This window comes from Agelaius phoeniceus, chromosome Z, assembly GCF_051311805.1.
Source record: "Agelaius phoeniceus isolate bAgePho1 chromosome Z, bAgePho1.hap1, whole genome shotgun sequence".
Lineage (NCBI taxonomy): Eukaryota > Metazoa > Chordata > Aves > Passeriformes > Icteridae > Agelaius > Agelaius phoeniceus.
The window spans coordinates 24,478,593-24,501,628 of record NC_135303.1 but is presented as its reverse complement, the minus strand read 5'-3'; the positions used below and the strand labels follow the sequence as shown (position 1 = coordinate 24,501,628).

General features: G+C 38.6%; 1 protein-coding gene across 1 annotated transcript in view; it reads right to left on the bottom strand.

Moving 5' to 3' along the window:
- Nucleotides 1-23,036, bottom strand: part of TRPM6 (transient receptor potential cation channel subfamily M member 6) — an 83,343-nt gene that overhangs the window by 36,105 nt on the left and 24,202 nt on the right. The window contains exons 13-25 of the mRNA XM_077172164.1: nt 18,732-18,866; nt 18,107-18,160; nt 15,793-15,933; nt 14,340-14,426; nt 13,001-13,281; nt 11,704-11,932; nt 10,970-11,124; nt 10,171-10,303; nt 9,030-9,158; nt 6,852-7,103; nt 5,746-5,920; nt 4,173-4,287; nt 2,350-2,549 (exon numbers count right to left, since the gene is read on the bottom strand). Coding sequence (XP_077028279.1) covers nt 2,350-2,549; nt 4,173-4,287; nt 5,746-5,920; nt 6,852-7,103; nt 9,030-9,158; nt 10,171-10,303; nt 10,970-11,124; nt 11,704-11,932; nt 13,001-13,281; nt 14,340-14,426; nt 15,793-15,933; nt 18,107-18,160; nt 18,732-18,866 — 2,086 coding nt within the window. The remainder of the gene's footprint in view (nt 1-2,349; nt 2,550-4,172; nt 4,288-5,745; nt 5,921-6,851; nt 7,104-9,029; nt 9,159-10,170; nt 10,304-10,969; nt 11,125-11,703; nt 11,933-13,000; nt 13,282-14,339; nt 14,427-15,792; nt 15,934-18,106; nt 18,161-18,731; nt 18,867-23,036) is intronic.

Sequence of the window (23,036 nt, the reverse complement as noted above, 5' to 3'; positions counted from 1 at the left end):
AAAAAATTCTCCTTCTGAGGGAAAATGAGGGAAAAGTAAAGAAAGTATGAGCTCTCTTCTGTGCAAGGATTTTCAGATGTGCTAAGCAGTTTTCCTTCAGCTCCTTACAGGACACCCTCTATGCTATGCCACTGACTTATGCTGTGCTTGCACATAAAACAAGCAATGGCACTTCCAAGGCAGGCTGGTGTATACCATGATGATGGGGGAGCTGAACCAGGAAGCAGCAGTACAGTTCAGCAGTGTCATGGTTTGACGCTGGCGCAATGCCAGTGCCCCCATGAAAATACATGCTCCCTGGAATAGAGCAATGCAGGCTCTAACTTAGGAATAAAGAAGAAAAAGCTTTACTAACTTACAACTATATATAAAGAGAAACCCACACAGAACTTGGAATGAAAACCTTCTAAAAAACATTCCTCTTCCCCCCACTAAATTTCCAATACACCCACCTTTCAGATCACCAACTCTCAGTCTATCACTACTCTTTACATAATCAATACTCAGTTTATCAAGGAAAGAGGAGTCTTTCTTGCACTATAGGCTTCCCCTGGAAATACAGTTGAGACCTCTTATGTTTCCGTGTCACTCATGGCCACTGCCCAGAGAACATTTGCCATCGCGACATCTTCCTTCCATGCCCAGTGCTCTCACCACTGCACATGGACCAGAGCTGCTTCTAGGGTTCTCTTTTTAAGGATGCTTTGCCCAGTTCCAAAAAAAAGCACAGTCTTTCATTTTCGGGACACCTATCCCCCCCAGATTTCACCCCCTGGGGTTGAGTGGCCTCTAGAACAGAGATCTTCTTCTTCCCTGAAGACAGAGGGCACCACCACCACCTCCTCACCCATCATCTCTGTTCACGCAGTCCTTCACACAACATCACGGCACTCTCTTGGCTCCGAGCCATTGCCTCCCCCTGGATGCAGTCTCTGTGTCACAGGAAAAATGATTCTGTCCATGGCTAGACAAGAAAAGTCCAGCCAAAGGCCACTCCATCACCTCCTCCCACCCAAGATTCTTCTCCACTTCTCTCGTGGCCCATTTCCTTTTATCTCATCTCTATCTCCCTTCTCATTCAACTCCAGGAGGATTAGCATTTGTAAGGTTTCTATCATCCAAGAAAAGGGTTAGAAATCTGAGGCTCTGTCTGTCCAGAACTCCCACGCTGCCCTGCCGGGCACCTTCTCACCACACCCCCCCTTCTCCCTCTCAGTGTTCCTCCACCCTTCCATCCTGCAGGGGCTTTTACCGCCCCTCTCTGTCCAAGGCCAGGCCTACCTCACCCGGCCCCATGGCTTCCCCTGCCCCGCCCAGCCCGCAGCCGGGCAGGGGAGCTCTGAACCCTTCACTGTCTGGAGCCAAGAGAGCTTCCCCCTAGTCAGAGGTGTACCCATGTCCTCAGTGGCCACACTAGGTGCAAATATTCAAATCTGAGCACCTATTGGGTTGAACACAGCATCTCAAAAAACTCACTTGCTTTTCAAACCACGACAAGCATTGATTAGGTAAGCCTATTTTGAGTTCTATAACCACCTGTGAGCATGCCAGGTATCTTCAGGGATTCATGTTCAGAAGAGAAAATTCTAAGTGAGGCATAGCCCACACAGGATCTTCCTACCTCTTTTATAAGGCATCCAGGGTTTACAATACATCAAAAATGATGAGACTGTACAATACTAGATACCAATGCTTCCCAATTTTTTTTAGATGTAGTTACAGTCACCTTTTCCCCTGCCTCACACCCACCACCAATCCCCACTACTTTCCATCTCATTATCTTGAGGTCCTTTTCCCACAATAGCCCAGGCTACTCCTGGCAGAGCTGTTGAAAGTGGGACAGGGAACTGGACTAAGGAGGCATTAGGAAAGATCTGGCATGAAGAAAAGGGGCTTTACCACCCTTCTCTGGGTGATAAAAGTGAAGGCTGGGAAAAGTGAAGAAGGTAATGTGCAGTCATAAGCCAGTGCACAAAGGGACAAAAGCAGCAAGGAGGTAGGAAGCCTCTCTGCATCTGCAATCACTGGATCTCCTCTACCCTTGGGCTCTGCCGCTACTTTCCCCAGGTAGTGATAAAGGAATTATTTGTCTTCTCATGACAAACATACAGAAATTCATACCTTTGGCACTGCTTAATTTCTTTGAAAATAAGATATTATTTAGTTCCTACACAGTAAGTTGCTGTCCCTTTATTTCACCTCAGAGTTGTGAGGTATCTTGACTGATGCACAGTATGCAGCACAGCAACAGCCAAAAGCAAAGCATTACCCCCTTTTTTTTTTTTTTTTTTGTAGCTCAACTCCACAGTGATGGGACTGATGATGAACTATTTTTGGTTCCCAGCTTACTTAGTCCAACATCTCCTTCCTCTTGGTCCGACTCATTTGGGGGCTGGTGGTGGAAGATGCACTTTACCAGAAGCCCAATGTGACTGAGGAGGATGAAGGGTGGAGGCAGCCACGGCTTCTCACGGTAGGTCATGATGTAGCGGTAACGGTTGTATTTCCAGAGCTTGTTCGAGATGGATTTCAAGTCAAAATAAACATTACTGAGGAGAGAGCCACAGAGGAGAGGAGAAGGAGGGTAAATATTCCCAATGTAGCACAAGACACTTGTCTACAGATCTAATCTAACACTGGTCTCATTCCTTCAGTAAGGTAAATCAGCTTAGCATGTCATGTGCCTGCAGCTAGTGCACTTAGAATGAGATCTTCAAAGCTGCCCAACATATTTGGAGATCCAACTCCCATTCACATTAATGGGAGCTGGGCAAAAGATGCTACTGACATGGCTTTGAAATCCCAGTCATACTATTTAAATTTTAATATATACCCTAACTACAGAATTCAGCATTGTTTGCCTCTTTGGACTGGATTAAAAGTAGGTGTCAGGCTAATGGAAGACTGTGACAAAATAGTTTGCAGCTACATGAGCCATTCTTCTGCAGAATACTCATTGGAGCTGCAGAATTAATAACCATGACTGCACTGAATAATTTTCTGTATCTACTATGATAGACTCAAGCACAGGAAAGAATTGTTGTGGTTTCTAGCATTCCATTTCTAGTAATTTCAGATTCACTGTCATTCCACACAGCCAGCATATAATCACAAAAACATCAACTTTCCTTCTGAGAGCATAATTAAATGTGTTTCTCATACCCACCCATTTCTGGTCCCACTTCTGGAACAATCAAATCACGACGCAGAAGATTTACAATATCATCATTACTAAAGGTTTAGTTCCAGAAATAATTCAGATAACAATTTCACACATGTAAAATAATACATAATGTGTAAGATAATAGCTTGATTCCTTGACACAATTTCAGGAAAGGGATTTCTTATTGGGAGTGGAAATAGAATGAGTTTTGATAGTTCAGGGGTTTTTGTATGTGAATGAGTTCTTTTATTAATTTGAATTTTTTTAAACTGCAGCTGACTTTTTCTTCCCCAGAATTGCTAGAACTATAAGAAAAAATAAATAACTGCTTGGGTTAGGCTGCTCTTTACTAATATTTTACAGAACCTGCTCCACTACAAGGGGCTCCTGTTAAAACATAAAGTAGAATTACTATAAAGACACTGGTAAAGTACTATGAATTTCTATAGAATTACTATAAAACCCCTTTGTACTGTGGCAGCACACATTAAAAGGCAAATTGCTGGAAACACTACTGTTAGATTTCAGTCTAGAACATATGGGATTGCTTAAAGTAAGTGAGAATTTTCAAATTATTTCCTAAAGGAAAAGCATACTCCTCCTTTATCCTCCTCACTTGAACATCTTCCACTTATCTGCCAGTCTGGCCTGCCAAACTGGGGTGATGAATGTTATATAGGCTTTTGGCACAACAAATACAACTTTTAGGAAGGGAAAACTATTTAAGAGATGAATTAATGCTGTTTTTTTTGCCAACTGCAATTGTCCACTCTCACAGAGTCACATTATTTTTAAGTGGCAAAAGAGTTTAGCTGTCTTATCACCATACGTTTCCTTGCACCATCTGGCTACCACCATTCTTTCCTTCATTTGACTTACCCCCATGGCTGATGGGGTACAACACCACCATCAACGTGCCCTTGCTGAGGCATTTTTGCTGAAAACCTTTCCACAAGTGCAGGCACAACACACCTTAGTTGCTTTTGCAGCAATATACCAAGGTACCTACTTAAAGAATGCAATGAGCAAGTTGACCATGATGATGTACTGCACAAAGAGGTAGACAGCTTGCAGAAAGGGTGTGAGAAAGGAGCCAGGAGGACAGTCTTCATTGGCTTCACAAACTGGAAATGAAAGACATACAGAACGTGGGTAGCACAGGAACCAGAGCACAGCACAGCAATGGCCTGTGCTTCTCATTTGTCTCAGCAAGAAACAGAATAGTCCTCACTAATTTCACAGAGATTTCACATCACTAAATTTCCAACTTAAAGATCAACATCTACTGAAAGGAGAACTGAGACCCCTTTGTGCTACTACCACCTTAGTTACCACTGTTCAGAAGATGCAGGCACCACTTCATACAAATCAGTTATTATTCCAGTCATTCCACTTTTTGTTAAGGGGGAATACGCAGCTGAAATGTATTTGGGGGATGCCTTTTACCCAAGTAAGCTGAAAACCAAATCTTTGATCCTTAAGGCAGGAGTGCCTCAGACGTAAAGCAACAAATTGTGAAAATTAGGGGATCCTTCCTGATGTTTTTAAATTGTAAAAATAAATACTTCCCAACCTTTTTAATTTCTAATCAAATTTAACTCTTCAGAGGAGTTAATCAAATTTAACTCTTTGAAACATACTTATAAAGAAGCAGCTCGAAATTCGGGATATATTCTGCAGGATAAAGAGTCACCAGAGAAATCATAGCTTTATTTGGGAAGTGTCAAATTTCTAAAGGTTTAGAATTATTAAGTGATTAAATGGATTAAACTGGGAACTTAACAATGTGCTTTCATTAAAAGAATTTTGATTTATATAACCAAAATACATGTGATTGTTTCAGCAGTAATAATGGAGGCAACATGGTCGATTATTTTAATGAATTGGGTCTATGCTGAACTATGTACCTTAAATATGTATTTCTCTTTGGATTACTTCTTTTCTATTTTAGGGACTCTTTTACTTATACCTTCAGTCAGTAGCATGAGAGTGCCTTACATCAGTAATGCTTAAATATCTCTGGGGTGCCTGATTCCTCTGTCTTACTGAAACAAGGCGAAAGCCATAATCAAGGTACATAATTTTTCCTATTTACATTGATTGGTTCTAGCTCTCCTATGTGCACATGGTTTATCTGTTTAAGAATAGTGCCAGGCAGCTTATTTCTCCCTTTCTTTTCCTCCTTTATTCTTTCTTCCTTAAAGGCAGCTTTTCTCTTTTCTCCAAGAGATCAGCAGCTTTGGATTCACTTAACTGGAAATTTATTTCACTGGCAGATCCCCTGACCAGGAAGTATCTTAGTATTAGTTCCCATGTACTATGCCCTGATATTTGCAGTATATTTAATTTGAAGCACTAAATTTGAAGGTTTTAAAGTTTAATCCTCTTTATTTTTCACAAAGAAGCTCATATTTTCAACTTCATTCATGCAGTATTACCCATTATGTACATACATATATTGAAATCAGAACTGTTTAAGGAAGAACAGACTCAGTAGGTAGTCAAAACTCAGAAGACCACAGAAGACATGCTTCTCCACATATTAAATTTAAGCCGTGAGCTATAGTATCAAAATCACCTACCATCTATTTCTCCAGCATAGACCTCACCAAACATCATCCAGTAGGGCTGAAATACAATATCGCGAGCCAGTGTCCAAGAGGGAGGCTCCTCTGGTGAAAGAATTGCCTTTCGTGACACCCCAAAACTCAGCAGGACTATGGCCATCATGATCACAATATAGAACATGTTTCCTGTCTGGAAGACATGTTTGTGTAATAGAATTAGTTGTGTTAATTATATATAAAGACAACATTCATTTTAGGGAAGAGTATCAATCCCTGTTTTTTCGAATCAGAATATAAAACCACGGGTAATAATCTAATATGCTGGAGGAAATAAAAATATTTTGTTTCTATGACCTAGACTACATGAGCATTTTATAGATGTTAAAATCATCTTAGACCAAAAAAGCCTTACTTGCCTCAGTTGTCCCTCTTATATCTTAAGCAAGATCTAAAAAATGCAGAGATCTTACAATGGTGATTTTGCTCAGTGGTGCTTCTTTCAAACTGAGAGGAAGGAACAGCAGTGAAAATTATTTTGCCGCCTAAACAATCACCATGAAAGACAGAATATAAAAGTATTAAGAAGAGAGGTCTCAGTAAAGGAGGCAAATTACAGCAGGAATCTTCACATGTCCCCCAGGACCAGACAGTTGTTCAGCAACAGTTCTTACAGCAAAAGAGAAACAAGATTAACTTGGATTTCACAGAAATTGTGACAGATAAACAAGGATGCAGTTATTTGAATCAACAAGTAAAACAATAATGATACTGTTTCCAAGAGCTGGGGGAATAACCTGTCACAGTGAGCTCATATCCAAGAAGCAGTGACTTTTCTTTCTCCTGTTACCAAGCTAGATTGGCAAACTAACTCAAACACAACCCTTCTCTAAGGAATTAAGTAAAAATGGCTTTTGTGAATAAATCCATATAATTAATAAATTAAAGAAAAGTGCAATCTGATTTTGGTCAACCCACAAACAAAAAAATCATGGTATTTTCAAGTAAAACATTCACTGTGAGCCATTAGACCACTTCTCCTTTTCTGTTACTTCTGAGCTTTACATATTCCTGAAGGTAGATGCCTTAGCTACAGAAATACTGATCCAAAGCACAGTACTTACCATTTTCCCAATCATTGTCAGGTATGGGCCAGCATGCTGATTCACAGCAAAAAGATCAAGGAGCCGAGTGTACCAAAATATGATATCCAAGCAGTAAAGCAGCCTCCCTGCAGTTTGAACAGGGGGGTTGGACCACCGCAAACCAAAACCAATCATAAACAGGATGATAGCTACAGAATCAGTAAAATTCCAATATTCATAAATCCACACCTTCACCTTTTGGAAGAATTTTCCAGGTTCTGAGATAAATACCTAGGTAGAATTGGGAGAAAAATGCCATTAAAATCACATATACATTATTTATCTTTTCTGCATTATTCTGCATTATTTCTGCATTAGTCTGCATTATTTCATGATATTTGAGAATGTATCATTTCCCCCCCTCCTTTTTTTTTTTTGTTTTGGACCCATTTACTGCATATTGCCATTCATCATCAATTGAGGTTTTTACTTAATCTACCATGTCATGTTGCTCAAATATGCCACATCAAATGGGATAGCTCTTCCTGAAAAAGAAATGGATCCTGAACCTGAATCTATTCACTAAAGGGCACATAGCTCAGCAGAAAAGAGCAGCCAGTAAAGAATTGTTATGCACACATATTATTAGAAATTAACAAGCATTTTCTAGAGGGATGGTCACGACCTGCAATGGCCTTTTCATTAACCCCTAAGTCATGGAAAGTGCTGGCCTAACCTTGCCCCTGGGAAAATAACTAATGTCCTTTATTTCAGACCAAAAATATAATGAAAGATCCTTGTATTCTGCCAAGGACAGGTTAAAAAAAGAAGTGCTGGCAACTAGCAAGGTAAAGAATGAAATGTTCACTCCTTGAACTGTAAGGTGCCCCAAAGGGATTTTAAGCTTCACTGAGCAAGCATGTGAAGTGGAATCCTAGGGAGGAGGCAAATAAAATGTTTGCACATTGCCACAAGTGAGGCCAATTATGCAGTGCTATGTGAGATTACACTGATAAGTACCAAGCAAAGGAGAGATTTTGAAACATTATGCCCTGATCCTGCAAGAATTTATGCAGATGACCACATAAATGTAGACAAGTGATCTAGACTAAATCACATGAGTAACTAGTTGCAGGGCCTAAGGCTTCAGCAATTATTTGATACAATCTAGAGCAACAGAGGTTTGCAGCTATATATAACAAGGCCCTCAGCAGCTAAGCAGCTGCCCAGCTAAAACAGTGTCCTACAAAGTCTTTGCCAACAGACCAGAACTAGAACATGTCCAACCAATGATACCAGAAAGAAGAGCTGTTCTTTCTGCTGTCCCAGCATCAAGATGGTGCAAGAGCACAACAATGATTTCAAAAGTATTTTTACTGTCCCTTGGAATCCTTCACCTCTCTCATACTGATTTCACAGCCTTCTGAGTGATCTGTATTTGCAGTGTCCTTTGCTCAGAACTGTGGCTGGCTTTTTGTGGCTAGCTTTATTCCTCTGAAAGCACAGCATTTCAAAAGTCATACAAAAGACTATTCACATTACTGTTTGCTGATTTGTTATGTGCTGATTCTGCAGTGAAAGCATGTCAGAGCAGATCCAATAATTGAGGAAATACATTGCTGCATTTGTCCCTAGACTCAGGTTTGGAGCTCAGGTTGCATTCAGAAGCTTGGGTCTAATTAACTGCAAATAATTGCAATAATTTTGATTGGAGTATCTTTTTTTTTGTGTGTGTGTGTGTGTTCAATAAATCCAGCATTAAAAGTTGATTGTAGTTTTTTCCAAGTGCATTTGTGGAAGGCTGACTAGACTTGAGGAAGAGCCATAGATTATTCTATGTAAAACATCTATTAATTCATAACAAGTTCTCACTCAGATTAAATATCTAAAGACAAATTTTATTACTAGAAGTCTAGTAATAAAAGAAGTCTACTAGGTCAGCTCAAGAAAATTAAGGACCAGGTGCCTACATCAAGGTTCTAAATCTCAATTCAGCAGTCACCTACACATTGCCAACCAGCTCTACACAGAAAGGTAGAGAATCAAGGCCAAAATTTGAGATGCATTTTGACAGCCTAAGAACTGGTCTTCGAATAAAAGAATTCCAATAAATGAATTCTCCGTATAATTCTCCATAAAACAAAGCAGGATTTAGCATTCTTCAAAGAGGTCTTCCTTGGTTATAAGAAAAATGAGAATGGGAATGGAAAAACTTACCTCCCTGATTTTTTCAATAGCAGTAGTGAAAATATAAATGATAACAAGCCACTCTTGCACACTTGGTCTTGGTTCCATCTTCACCAATACAGTGTAAGTAAAGAGCATGAGGAATGCCAAGTATGACATCTGCAAAACACATGGTGTATAATCCATACACACAAAAACCTCAAGCAAATTTCTGCAAATAAAACAGCTGGTTGGCTTCACTATAGGTACTCAAACTACTGGGACACTGCCACACATTTTTGAGCCCAGAATCTTTATTCCAGTTCTTAAAAATTTTGTTTTGTTTTGTTTTGCTTTGTTTTATGGGAATGTCCCTAAACATCATTAGAAATTGGTACTTTAATCCTGAAAAAACAGGTAGGAGCAGAAGGTAAACAACTGCAGCATATGCTCATCCCCATAAAAGAGACAGATTTTTTTATCTTGGATGTTGGACTAGATGGTCTCCAGAGGTCCCTTCCAACAATAACTATTCTGTGATTTTATTCTGTGATCTGCACACCATTCTTTGAATGCAAGGGCAGTCTTATGCCTTTATCCTAGCCTTCCCTATGGATGAGCAACAATTCTCAAAGTTAAATAGGTTACTGCTGATTAATCTGTACCTTCCAAAACACAGGAACGATATTAGGTGGAAAATACATGATCACAGCCTGATCTTAAACATCCTGAGCTCTATTGACACAGGGTTACTAAAACTGATTTAATAAATTTACATTTCCTATAGCAAATGATCCCCTATAGATAAATATTTGCTTTTCCAGAGACAATTCTTAAAGAAAGAAATGAATATCAGTGAAGTATTAAAGGTACAGAAGGTCACCTTCAAATCTATGTCAGCCTTTGCAACTGACCACTGTAAAAGGCTGTCCTTGAGTTTTTCTTTAGTTCCTTATGATTGTTTTCCTGGGTTTTTGGGTTTGGTTTGGTTTGGTTTTTTTTAGTTCAGTTGCATGAATTTAGCAGACAATCTTTACACTTAACTGTCAGAGAAACATTCAAATGGCTTCCCATTTACACCCACCACTAAGTGACTGCAAATCCATGCTAGAAGAAGTAAAAGCGGGATTAAGTGGCATTTGAAGGACCAAAGGAGGGGTTTATCACTCCAAGTTCTAGAATGATGACTAACCGTGTGAAACCAGAACTTGACAATTGGTGCATTGTAGAACTCATAGATTTTTCTAGTTCCAGTCAGGTTTCCTTGTCCACCATCTCCTTGGCTTTCATCAGACTTCTGAACAGCCTTTTCTACATCATAACCCCTCTTCAAAAGAAAACAGCATTTTTTAAGTAAAAAACAATGGTCTATAATTGCAAAGGTAGTGTTCGTTCAGAGGGAAGACAGACACAAATGTCTAAACTTAGTTCTGAATACACCAACCATTACTGTAGCTTGTTTTTTTCTGGTTACAAATATCTCATTTGCAATAATCAACATGCACTCTGTGAAAGATGCCGTATATGGTACAGCTACACTGTCTGTATATTTTGTATAGTATTTTGTATAAGAGTATTTAAGGAAAATCAGTAGCCTGATCAGTATTTTGTATAAGAGTATTTAAGGAAAATCAGTAGCAGTCTCTTCTGCTAGAGACTGATAGATAAAATCACAAGCTAAATTAAGCAGAATGTGTGTGAGCACTTTTCCTAGCTGCCTCAGGTAGGACTGCTCCCTTCCTGCACTAGCAATACACGTGAGGTTGGAAAGGACTTTCTCATTATGACCAGCACAGAAGTGACATCCAGGACAGATGAAGTAACTTGTACCACATTCACTTAAGTCCATATCCAAACTAGGGACCTCATCCATATTTCTGGAGAGAACTGGCCTCCAGCCATTTCATTCCACCTGATGAGCACCTTCTCACTCCTGAGAACTGCACTGTGGTAAACAGACAGACTCTGGCACACAAATGACTGATGCTCACAGACTAACCAAAGTATCTTTAGAGCTGACTGGGCTCTGTTCCCCGTGATACCATAACTGGTGGAAGTCTTGGGACTGAGGCACATGAGACATTTCTGCCTTGCTTTTAAACTCCAGCATCAGGATGGTGGGAGGCAGGAGAATACTCATAATGACCTAAAAGAGAGACACAAGATTAATTAAGCAGTGATAGCCTAAACCTTAGGCCACAGTCAGCCATGCCTGGTGCCAGCACAAACCCAGTGCAATTCCACTGGCTGCAGAAGGAGTCACTGGTGCTGGAAATCTGTATCACAGAGTCTGACAGCCTCTGAAGATTTGTGCTGCTCTTGCCTGATTTCTGGCTTTGAAGAGTGTCATTGTATCTGGGATGCTTTCAATACAGCTCCCTGTGTCTGGAAAGCATCCTTCCCACCAGCAGCTCTGCAAGGAATAGGCAATGTGGGGAACCAAGAGCAGGTGAGGAAGGACTGAATAGTGCTCAGAGAATGGGAAGAGCAACAAAAAATCCTTCATCCTAATGTGATCCCACACATGCTTTTGCAAAGAAATAAAACAGAAGCAAGTACTGTTTTCCCTCCCTCCCTTGCTTTTTTTCCCCAGATGTGCACATTCCAACATATGCTTAAGCAGAGCTGTCTGAAACTGCATTAGCCATGTCCATAACCAAAAAAACCCATATATTAGGCATCTAAATAGCACCTAAATAGTCAGAAAAAACCAGAGCAATGCTACCTTAAACCAGGAGTTCTTCCGCATCTTCAGGCGTCCCATCCACATGTCGGTCAGCAGCATCTGCGTGCACGTGTGGGACACAAAAGGCCGCAGCCCCACGGACACAGCCAGCTTCAAGCACGTGGAGTTGCTCCAGTTTTTCAGTTCATAGGTCAGCAACTTCATGGCCATCTGCTCATTTTGTTTGAATGCTTTGTCCAGCACATCTAAGGCAAGCTGCCCAAACTCCCTAAAGCAGAAAGGAATTAACAGTCAATATAACAGGGTTCAGTCCAAACTCAGAATTACTGCTGAAAAGAGGTTGCTGTGAATACTCTGGTAACTCAAGTTCAGCTATCAATCTCAGTAAGCATGCCTTCTCCCATTTTTCTCATTGTTCTATCAATATACCTAGTGAAAAACAATTTGGGATGTAAACCTAACTGTTTAGTCCTAATCACAATGTTTAGGGCCATCCTGTTTTGTCATTTTTCATTTGCTTTGTTCTTAATCTCACTCAGTGATCAAAATGGACCCTACAAAGTTCTCTGTATTTGCTTCAACCAACAGATTCACCGCCACTGTGGGCAAACATTGCAGCCAGTTGCAAAAGTCTCTTCTTTTTGGACTGACTTTAAAACACTTCTGCAGAGAAGACTCTTAATGGAAGGCACATACCCTCCTTCAAATTAAGATTTGGAGCTGCATACAAAAGAACAAAGTACGTTTTATTGCACCTTAAGATTTTATTGAATCTTAAGCATGAAATCTACAAAGCAGAAAACACATTTCTAACCAGAAAAACTACCAGAAAACACTAAATGGAAATTACAAACTCAAAGAAAATTTTTGTTCCACTTCCCTTTTAATTTAATCAGGTATCTCACTTTCCACTTAGTCTTACACAGAGCAGGATTTAAGCACTGATTTTGGTTTGCTCATTACTACTTGCTATAAATTTGAACAGTGCAGACCTATGTGCCATATGGCTTTTTAACAAATTGAACTGGAAGAAAAGCTGCAAAGGAAATTTCAGCCTTTCACCTGACCATTTAGCAGATAATGAACTATACATTACTCACCTATATTTTCAAATATGCATTCAGGTAATATGCAAATAGTTTTCCTTTAACTCTCAACATTACACACCTGTACATAGACCCATCATATAGCATCAATAGTGAGTATCTGAAAGTATTTTTTTTATACTCCATAATCCACGGCATCACTAACTTTAGTATGTCTTAGTGGATTAGGGCAGTCTCTAACAATTCTCAGCACCAGAGAACTTAAACTGAAATGAAGAGAGAACTCATACTTTGAATACTTCTTGAGTTCTTCTGAAGTGTCATCCACCATGTTGCTCTGTTTAGCTTCATGTGCCATTGCTCTGTAGAGTTTACAAGCAACAACAGCTTTGACCATGGCTTCCTCTCCATGCTGCCAGAAGAACATAGCCATCTTCTGTCTTTTCATTAATACTGCCCAAACCAGGAGGTCATTATACGGGTAGATGAAGCCAGTTGACTCACAGTTCTCTGTGTAGTTTACATCCTCTTTTGATTTCTTCTTATACTTTGGGAAAGGGCTGGATCTTTCCTATAAATTTGTAAAAAAACAAAACAAGGAAAAAAAACCACAAAGAAAATCCCAGTGACTGGTTGAGGTTCAGATTCATGAAAATAAAACTGCACGCAAATCTGAATTGCAAGTAGAAGATTATTTGATAGCTATATAAATTTAAGTCATAAACCACAGCTAGGACTATGTTCAGATTACCAATGCTAAGAATCTGGTAACGTTAATGAAGGAAAAATACACCTTGCTCTGCATCCATGCCTTTCATAACTTCCCTTTCATAGTGTTGGGCACCCTCCAAACATCATGATTCCCCATGGAATCTCCTTTTACTCTCTTTTACATATGTGTCATGATAGAAGAAAAAGTACACAGTAGACTGAATTATACACTTTAGATCCTTAAAGATTATTTCCTCTGTCCCACTTGCTATACTTTCACATCTGGGTATTTCTCGGTGAATGGTACAGGAAAAAGAGTCTTACTGATGTAAGTGAGGAAGTCTCAGTGCTGTCATGGGTTCTTTTTGGCTCTGACTAATTCCAGCACAGCCATTTAAATCCATTTCACTTTAATGTTTTGTCAGATAGATAGATAGATAGATAGATAGATAGAGAGATAGATATTAAAGCTAATATTAAAGCAAATCTTTGCTCTTCTATCATTCTTTCTCTGAATGTTCTTCTTCTTAACAGTCTTACTGTAGCAATTCAATAAGCCAATTATGAGAAAGCATTAGGAAAGTCAGAAAACTCCTATGTTTATTCCAAATTCAGAAGAGTTTTCACACATGCTTGATACTCAGATATTTGGTGATACTACACGTCAGTGAATTAAAGCCCTTAGCAACTAAAGGATGGAAGTTAAAAATTATCATAGAGTCTGAGCTTGGTTTCACCAATAAAATGGCATGATTTGCACTTTGTGAGCAGTGAGCAGTAAAGCATTGTTTCCACTGCAATTTAAGTAGAATTATAAAAACTAAGAGCCTGACCAGCATGTCTAAAACTTGTCAATAAAATTATTAACAGCCTGATATGTCCTAAGCAAAGTCTAGATAGAATAAGCAATTATATTACCTTGTATTTGTAAGGCTGTGCAGTCCTGAAGAACTGAGAATGCAAAGTACTTTCAGTGGATCCCATTCCGCTATCCATCTGATTACTCTGATGAAAGGCATGAGACAGGCTTTGAGGCAAGCTGGAGACCGCTCTCTAGATCCAAAAGCAAACCATAAAACATAAGAAGAGAAATAAAAATTAGAAATAAAGTTTTCTGGTATTTGCAGAAAACTACATGCACATAAAATAGTGCATGTAGAAATTGATGTTATTCAAAAACCAGTGAGTCAAAAATCACCATAACTACCACTGAAACTTATACCATCAAGGAAAAAAAATGTCCTGTTTCACATCTCAGTTAACAAATAAATATTTTTCTGAGTCTCTGAATTCAAAATTGTTATTTTCCACTCATAGCATCCATGAATTGCAACAAGCAGGGTTTCAACAGATGGAATTGCCCAGTCTGGATGCTCTTCTGAGTGCCAACCTTTATAAAATGTGCCATAAGCTGTTTGAAAGACAGAACTCTCCGAACTTTTTGCTGATAATTTCCTTTGAAGGATAGCACATCCAGCATCTCTGTAAATTTTGTTCAGTGTTGGCTAAGAGGGAAGGATGTTAACAGCTGAAACACTAATGCTCTTCCCAACAATTCCTAATTATATGATTATATAGTTTCACCTATCACCATTAAGGTCATATTTCATTAGGAAAGAGCAAAAAGTGTTAGAACTTCTCACATCTTTTTAAAGCATTGTGCTAAAAACTAGTGACACACAGAAAGCTCTGTCTCTCTGTTTCTAGTCACTCCAAGTTACAGGTTCCATTACTTTTTCACATTTTCCCTGATAATTATGAGGCTTTTCTCTTAGTCATGGAAACATTCCATGGGTATGGGAGGGTTTTTTTGTTTGTTTTTTAACATATGGAAGTACTTAAATGTCCAGTTTTACTCCAAAAACTGGGGGTCACTTTTATGCAGTAAATCTACACCTTCTGCAATGTTGGGAATGACTTTTAACTAATTTATTGAGAAGTTTAGCTGTTTTTAACCTACTGGTTTTGGGAAATCAACAGGGAGAATGCTGGCATGCCCTAAGTCTACTTCAAGACATGTGGAATTTAGTATTTCCGTGAGGCGGTTCAAGCTGCAAGAAGGAAATATGTAACTGTTTCAAAAAAGAGAAAATGGTGGTTGGGACAGTCTTGTCATACCTTATTGATAGACAAAATACAACCCAGATACTGGACACAAAGGTAAATTTACTGAACTAATAAATAATTTAACAACCAACAATACTCTTGGGGATATCTCTCCTTTATTTGCAACCTCTCTACAGTTCTCAAACAGACAAGCATGGCCCACATTTACATGATACTCCTCAGACAAACCAGGATGACAATATGAGCTATTTTCAGGTGTCACATTTTGGCTTTTCTTGGTAACCAGTGTTTTGGAAGAAGCTACCTTGTGTTTTCTGTAGAGATCATTGTAGAGAATTCGGAAATGCTTCCTTGTGTAGCTGCTCTGATAAGCTTCACCAAGGAGGTATTCTATCACCAGTCCAATGTCAATCAGTGATATCTTGTAATCCAAAGAAAGGCTATTCTGAAACACCAAACATCACAAACATTTCACGATGCTGTTATATGCAACATTCAACCATGTTATAGCCCTCCTATTGTAAGGGAAAATCTGGAAAAATGTGTCAAGAAAGTGTACACATTCATTACGCACACGGAACTCTTCTAGAAAAGAGGGGGAAATGTGATTCCTGCAGTTCACTGTACCCACATTGCATATTTTGCAATGTTCACAAGATCAGCTGCATCCAACAGTAAGGGTAACAGTTCTTCTGGACAAGGACCAACAGCAGAGGTACAGATAAAAACCTTCTCACAAGAGAAAATTAGCATGGTACAATCAAGCACTTTGATTAACTAAAACTGAAGAAGTAGCTGAAGCATGTATTTAAGCTGAAGCAGAGTAATAATTCCCAGAGACTGGAAATATCCTGTTGAGGCTTAAGACTGTCTTGACAGCTAGGACAACAGCAGTACATGCACTAGCTCTACATTCTGACTATCTCACCTCTTCTGCTTAAAGCACCAGTGCCCATCTAACCTCCACTGTCTTTCAAAGACCCAAGGTTTATGACAAATTCTCTGAAGAATAAATTCTCTTCCATGCAGATTTTAAAACTTATTGGTAAAACCTCAACTGCAACTCTTTGAAGTGAAAAATGAGCCTGTATATAAATGGGATCAGAAATGTTATGTATCCCTGGCAGTGTAAGCCTTTCAGACTGTGAAAAGTCTTTTTCTTCATTGGACTGAGGGTGTTTTTTCAATATACTTCAGTAGCAAACCTCAGTACAGTCAGCTAAGGCCACTCAGTCCCAGGTCACTGAGAGTTAGGCAAGTATTTTTGAATGCCTAAGCTTGTAGATACTTCTCTGTGCACTAATCCCCATTTTTTACATCATCAGAGCAGACTGCATGTATCTTCATTCAATTGCAGCAGCATCAAAGCTGTTCACAGTAACAGAAAATATTCTAAAATCCAGGGTCACATCACTCTGTTGACTGACCCAACTACCATGTCACCAGGTTTAATCAGACTGCAACTGCACAACCCATTCACAGAACACTTATGTGAACTTACAGAAGCTCAGGTAAATAAGGCTTTTCAGCATTTAGACCTGTTTGCAGATCCCAAACTTAGCTTACACAAAGGCAGAGAAAGTATTGAAATTGTGCAAACATTAATTTTTTACATTAATTCCCTTACTGTATGTCAGGTGCCAAAAGCTTCTCTTTAGATCACACGTGTTTTTTCAAGATTTAGACCTTTCAACATAGAGATTCCAGATTTATAACATGTAATAGATCTTGAATATGTCCATCAGTATGAAAAAACACAGAAAACAGTTTGTTTGGGAGACCAGGATACCCTACATCTATCTAAAGAATCATTAATGGGATTGACATGAAAGTCATCCACAGCAGCAAAACAATACCACAAATCCAACAGAACTCTGCAAATAGTCAGACTTGCCATTTCATTTTATCTTAGCAATCACACCCTGGAAAGAATTAGCCAATTAGTCTAGATTTGGATCTAGAAATCTCCTGTCTTGAAGTGTGGATGCATAAAGAACAGCTCATCCCTTTCTGGCTAAGCAGTGCTGTGAGGAACAACAGATAACAGAATTGTGAAATAAATTAATGATGTATCTAAATAACAAGGCTGCTACTAAATCACTAATGGAACCAGTGCTCCATGCAGTAGTCATCCACTCCCACCTTCTGTTCTCCTAGGCAATGCACCACATCCAAATATTATCTCTTGTCACAATATCCTTTCTGCTGTCTTTTCTCTTGTCACAATATCTTATCTACTGCTCTAACAAGGAAAGACCTTAACTTTGGGGAAAAAACATTAAACCTTAAAGCAAGGAGCATAACCACTGCACTAATTCACTAAGTCTTTTGTACCATCACTTCAAAATGTCATTTTAGTAATGTGAGAAAGAGAGTCTGATCTGGATGAACTACTGGGTTTTGAAATTAAGGTACAGGCCCTTGGGAGCCTCAGCAGCAGTATATTGGTTAATTGCTTAGGGGGTCAGTGGAATTAAGATGAAACCATTTAGCACTGCAGTAATGAAGCTGTCACTTCTATTACCAAAATTCCCCTGTATTATCTAATAGCAGCTTGCCAGTGGACACTGAAGTATTAATCTAGCATTTTTGTCCTCAGCCTTTCCTATGTCTATTACCTGTTTCACATCTCGAACTAGATGGTGTAAAAGCAGATTTGATGGTCCTTGTTTCTGTGGTGTGAATAGAAAAGACAGTAAACAAACACGTCACTCTATACTAGAAAATCAATACATATAATATATATAAGAAATATAACATAACGTAGCATAACATAATTAATACAGCAGCTTAAAAAAATCTACAAAATAAACTACTGTGATTCAAACTCTCCCCACTCTACCTACAAATCTTCAAAAAAACTTCAACACCAATCAGCAACATCTCCACTATCTTAAATCTTGACTTATTCTAGAAAGAAGCTGATATAGCTTTGGTCTAAACAACAAATCATTTTCAGCAAGGTGAGCATGTATTACATATCAGATTAAAATCTGAACATATTTCTTATCATCTTCCACTGACTACCCAAGCTAGTGACAGTCAAAAATAACAACCAGGTACACCATTCCCAAACCCCCACATTACAATCAAAAGTAACCAAACCCATAAATTTTCATTTTTTGGTTTTTTTTCAAAAAGCCTTCATAAAAACATGGCCTAATCATCACACCCCTTAAGCAAAACAGCATTGTTTCCAGGCTTTCATATCTAAAGTGGTACACTGGGATTTCAAATACTCACTGTATTGTAGAGTTCTTCCAAACGAGATATGGTAAGAAAACGGTGCATGTTCACTCCGTGTTCTATTAACAGTTTAACAAAATCTACACGATCCATGACTAAAGCATCCAGCATTGCCTGTTCCAAGGCACCAACCTCCAAATGGACAGAGTTGAAGGATAATATTAGAAAATTACTTTTGTAAATAAATAAAACATTCCTAGAGCTAGTAATCTCTCCACCCAGTGACTTGTCTCTATGTATATTTAAAGTGCAAGTACAAAAGAAAAAAATGCTGGAGGAAACATCTGTGTAAAAAGCCAATAGAGGGAAAGGAAAACAGTTTGCATAAACCAAACATCTCTAGAGACTTCTACAAATGTAACTTCACGACCAGACTCTGATAATACATTCCCTACTCTGTAATTCAGTTCAGAAGACAAAGTATGATAATGCAGGGCACGGGAGAAGCCTTTTTCTTTTTTTTTTTTGACACATGACAAAAGCTGTTTCAAAGTGCCATACAAAAGTCTCTGCAGAAATGCAAGTTCTTTAAAGCAAACTTTTTTTTCAAGTATGAGAGAGAATGTGTGTTAGAATAAACTCCCTCAGAGGAAACATGAAGCAGAGATCTACCTACAAGCAGTGTCCAAATGGTGGAAGTACTCTACTCATGGCATTTGAACAGAGCTCAGCAGGGCTTATACATACAAAGTGGCAAAGGAGGTAGACATACGAGGTTCATATTAATCCACATAAAGTTTTTCTACAGAACACATATGCCCAGGAAATGCCATGGGACGAGCAGAATGAGGAGGCTGGAGCCCTAACAGGGCAGGTGTTAGTGCTAACTTGAAAATTGTACATTCCATGTCTATATTGAGGTTTAACAGGCATAATTTTAAAAGATGATTAATAAATGTTACACAATTCTTGCACATAAAAAGAAAACTTTTCCACTGATCCTGAATTATTGGGGTTTTTTCCCAGAAATGAGAATGACTGGACATTCTTGCATTAAATTTCTTCTAACAGTCCTTGAGCTGGCAGTGTGTCTGAAGAGCCCCTTGAATACTATTAGAATGGTATTCTTTGGTATTTGAGGTAGAGTTGACATTTAAACAGAAACACAGCCACACCTGGTTATAACCTTTACCTTCTAAACTCCTTTCTAAAAAGAAAGGACACGTGCATAATTGTGTATGTTTCCAACACTTAAGTGAACAGAAATATTATAGGAGTCCACAGACAATCACCTAAAAACTGTCCCTAAATATGTAATTCAAAATTTGAACACACAAGTGCAATAACTCAGCAGAAACTGGAGAACCCTGACAATTGCAGGTCTAGCAGTACCTGACAGTCAGAGGGTTGCTTCACTTTAATTAAGAAAGCAACTAAATTAAAGGCAAGCTTTAAAACAGTCCTTGTATGCTTTCTTTTTTTTTTTTTTTTCTGTTCAGTGCAGGAACACTGGGGTTTTTTCCCTGCCTAAAAAGAAAAGCATTCACGTATATATGTCATCCCAATTTTTGCCTGGAGAAGCAGTAAGAGATGTGAGGTTTGTTTATTATGAGATCTTTAAATCTTATGTGAATGGGAGAACACAATTATTATTTGACAATGGCTTTTCATTCAAAATGGTGCTGAACATTGTACTGAAATAGATATGAACAGATACACTGGCTTTTTTCAAACATATCAGAAGCAGAGGAGTGGGAGTAGGGGGACTGCCAGTGGACCTGTAAGGACAGAGGATGACCAGGTATAAAAGAAACACTTAAGGCTATTGTAGACACAGCAAACTAATTTGTTGTCCTACTGCTTACCAAACAGGCTGGGAAAGTCACCTATCAAAGCTGTTCTTTATGGCAGAAAAATCTGAGGAACTGTGTCAAATTGAAGTATCAGTAGAAAAGATTATAGAAACCATCCATGAAGTGGTAGTGGCAAATTGTCAGGACCCTGTGGTATTCACCTAAGAGTTTCCAGAGAACTGAAGTACAGCTGAAATCAGCCCCTTTGACATCAGAAACATAGACAGTAGATATGAAATATGCAAATTGTTAAAAAACCGAGTTGTCAAAGTATGGCATATCAATAGAGTTAGGACTTTGTAAGGGCAAATATAACAGAAGTACAATAATAACAACATGAAAAAACACAGCAGAATAAGTGGAAGCAAGGTAGTTACTTTGTAGAGAGAAATCAGAATTTTGGCAGTGACAGGCAGAAGAAAGTTCTAGTGGACCTATCTCCTGCAATCATTAATATAAACCAGATATAAGTTAGAAAATTTTAAAAAGGCATACAGCCCATTGGGATTTATCCTTTAGTTAATATAGAACAATATGTAAAATAATAATTTTTCCCTAAATATCTAAATGAGAATATTGAGTGCTGATCTACCTATCCCAAAAGATGACTTTTATACCTGAATATTCAAGTACACAGAAGAGCAGGAAATATTGTTAAAAATATGGAAAAACCAAACTGATATTCACCTTGGAAAAGCCAAGAGTAAAGAGGCTGAACTGCTCAATCAGTCCCTAAACCCTTCTGTGTTGAAGAGGTGGGGATCAGAAAAATTTTATTACTTCCCCCACACACAGAATCACAGATTAACTTAGTTGGGAAAAGATCTTTAGATCATCAAGTCAATAAGCAAAGCTAACACTGACAAATCCACCACTAAACCCTATCCCTAAGTGCCACATCTATGTCTTTTAGGTAGTTCTGTGTTTGATTACTCAACACATCCCTGACGAGCCTGTTCCAACAGTTGATAACACTTCTCATTAATAAATTTTTTTCCAATATCCTGTCTTTAATTCATGGATCTTCAATTGTAGACATCCCAGACATAGTCCTCCATATATTCAGCCTTATGCACCACAAAAAATATGGTCTGGTGACCATAATCAGGTCTCTTGTTGTGGCAAACAACCAGCTATGGCCACTCAAATATATACAACTGCCCATTTTTCAAAATTTACATTTTAAAGAAGAAAACACACTGGGGACTGAAAAAAATCAACCTTGTAATTCTTGGCAGGGAATGAAAGAGTACTTCTGGGAAGTACTTCTTGGATCATTTTCTTTCTTGAGGAAAATATTAATTGATATAACAAATGGGAAAAATGTGTTGAGGCACGTAGAGTTTTATATTTGTCATCTATAAAAATCTTCTTATGAACAAAAAAAACTCATTTATGGAGGGTTATATTTAAGTACATATGAAAATTTGAAAACCATTATTTAAATGTAATTAAATAATTAATTAATTTAATTGCTATTGTATGTTCTTTCACACACATGCAAGTCTAAATCCTGGTTTGCCTTCTGTAAGGACCTAAAAATGCATTTAGTTGTGCCAAAACACTGTCCTGATAAGATAAGCCACCACAACAGAACCTGAGATAAGCACAGATGGCACAGCAGGAAAGAGTTAATTCCAGGCCTAAGGGAAGTAAAGGTTTGGTTAGCATCTGGACAAAAATTCCCACTGTGGCAAACAGCAAGAAAGGAAGCAAGTTCTTATCCACATGCCAACTCCAAGTTATGGGAACGGGATTTCCCATATGGGAACAGCACATCTTGTGAGTATCTGGTACTTAGACTGTGTAAAAGTGGTACCTCCAGAAGGACAGCTCAGGCACCTCACCTCTGAAGACCAGGGTGAAGAATAACCAACAGGACACTGCAGGAATCCCTGTGGTGGTATCTTTTCTTTAACCTCTCTCTCTCACTCTCTTTCTCTGTCCCCTTCTCATACCTCACATTCACTGTTAAAAAATCTCTACTATTGAGCATGGTCTCTTCTACACCTTAAATTGAGTAGAGACATCTCTTATAATTGGATCATAACTCTCTCATTGCAACGATTCCTAAGAAACTATATCTAAAATAATGACATGACTTTTTTTTTACCTGGTGATTTACTCTGGGATTTCTGTATATCCGTCTAGAGGTAGGAAAACAGATGCAACACCCCTTTTGGGGTTTATATCTTTGGAGAAAAGAGTATTCTAAGCTACAATGAAATATCCCTAAGCACCACTGATTGCCAACACATGCTTGAAAAATACATACCCAGAATGGAACTGAAACTACTTGGAAAAGCTCACAGCAAAACCAACCTTAGGATACCATCTCTTCTCTGAAAAAACAAATGCGATCTGACTCAGTGCATAGTTGAATACTTCACTGTTTTAAGGGTAATGCTCCTCCAATGTTGAAGCAGACTACACAAGACTGAGTCCAGTCTTCAAACTATTAATTAAAGCTTGACAAATGCAAATCATTAAAAATTAGTCACCAAAAAAA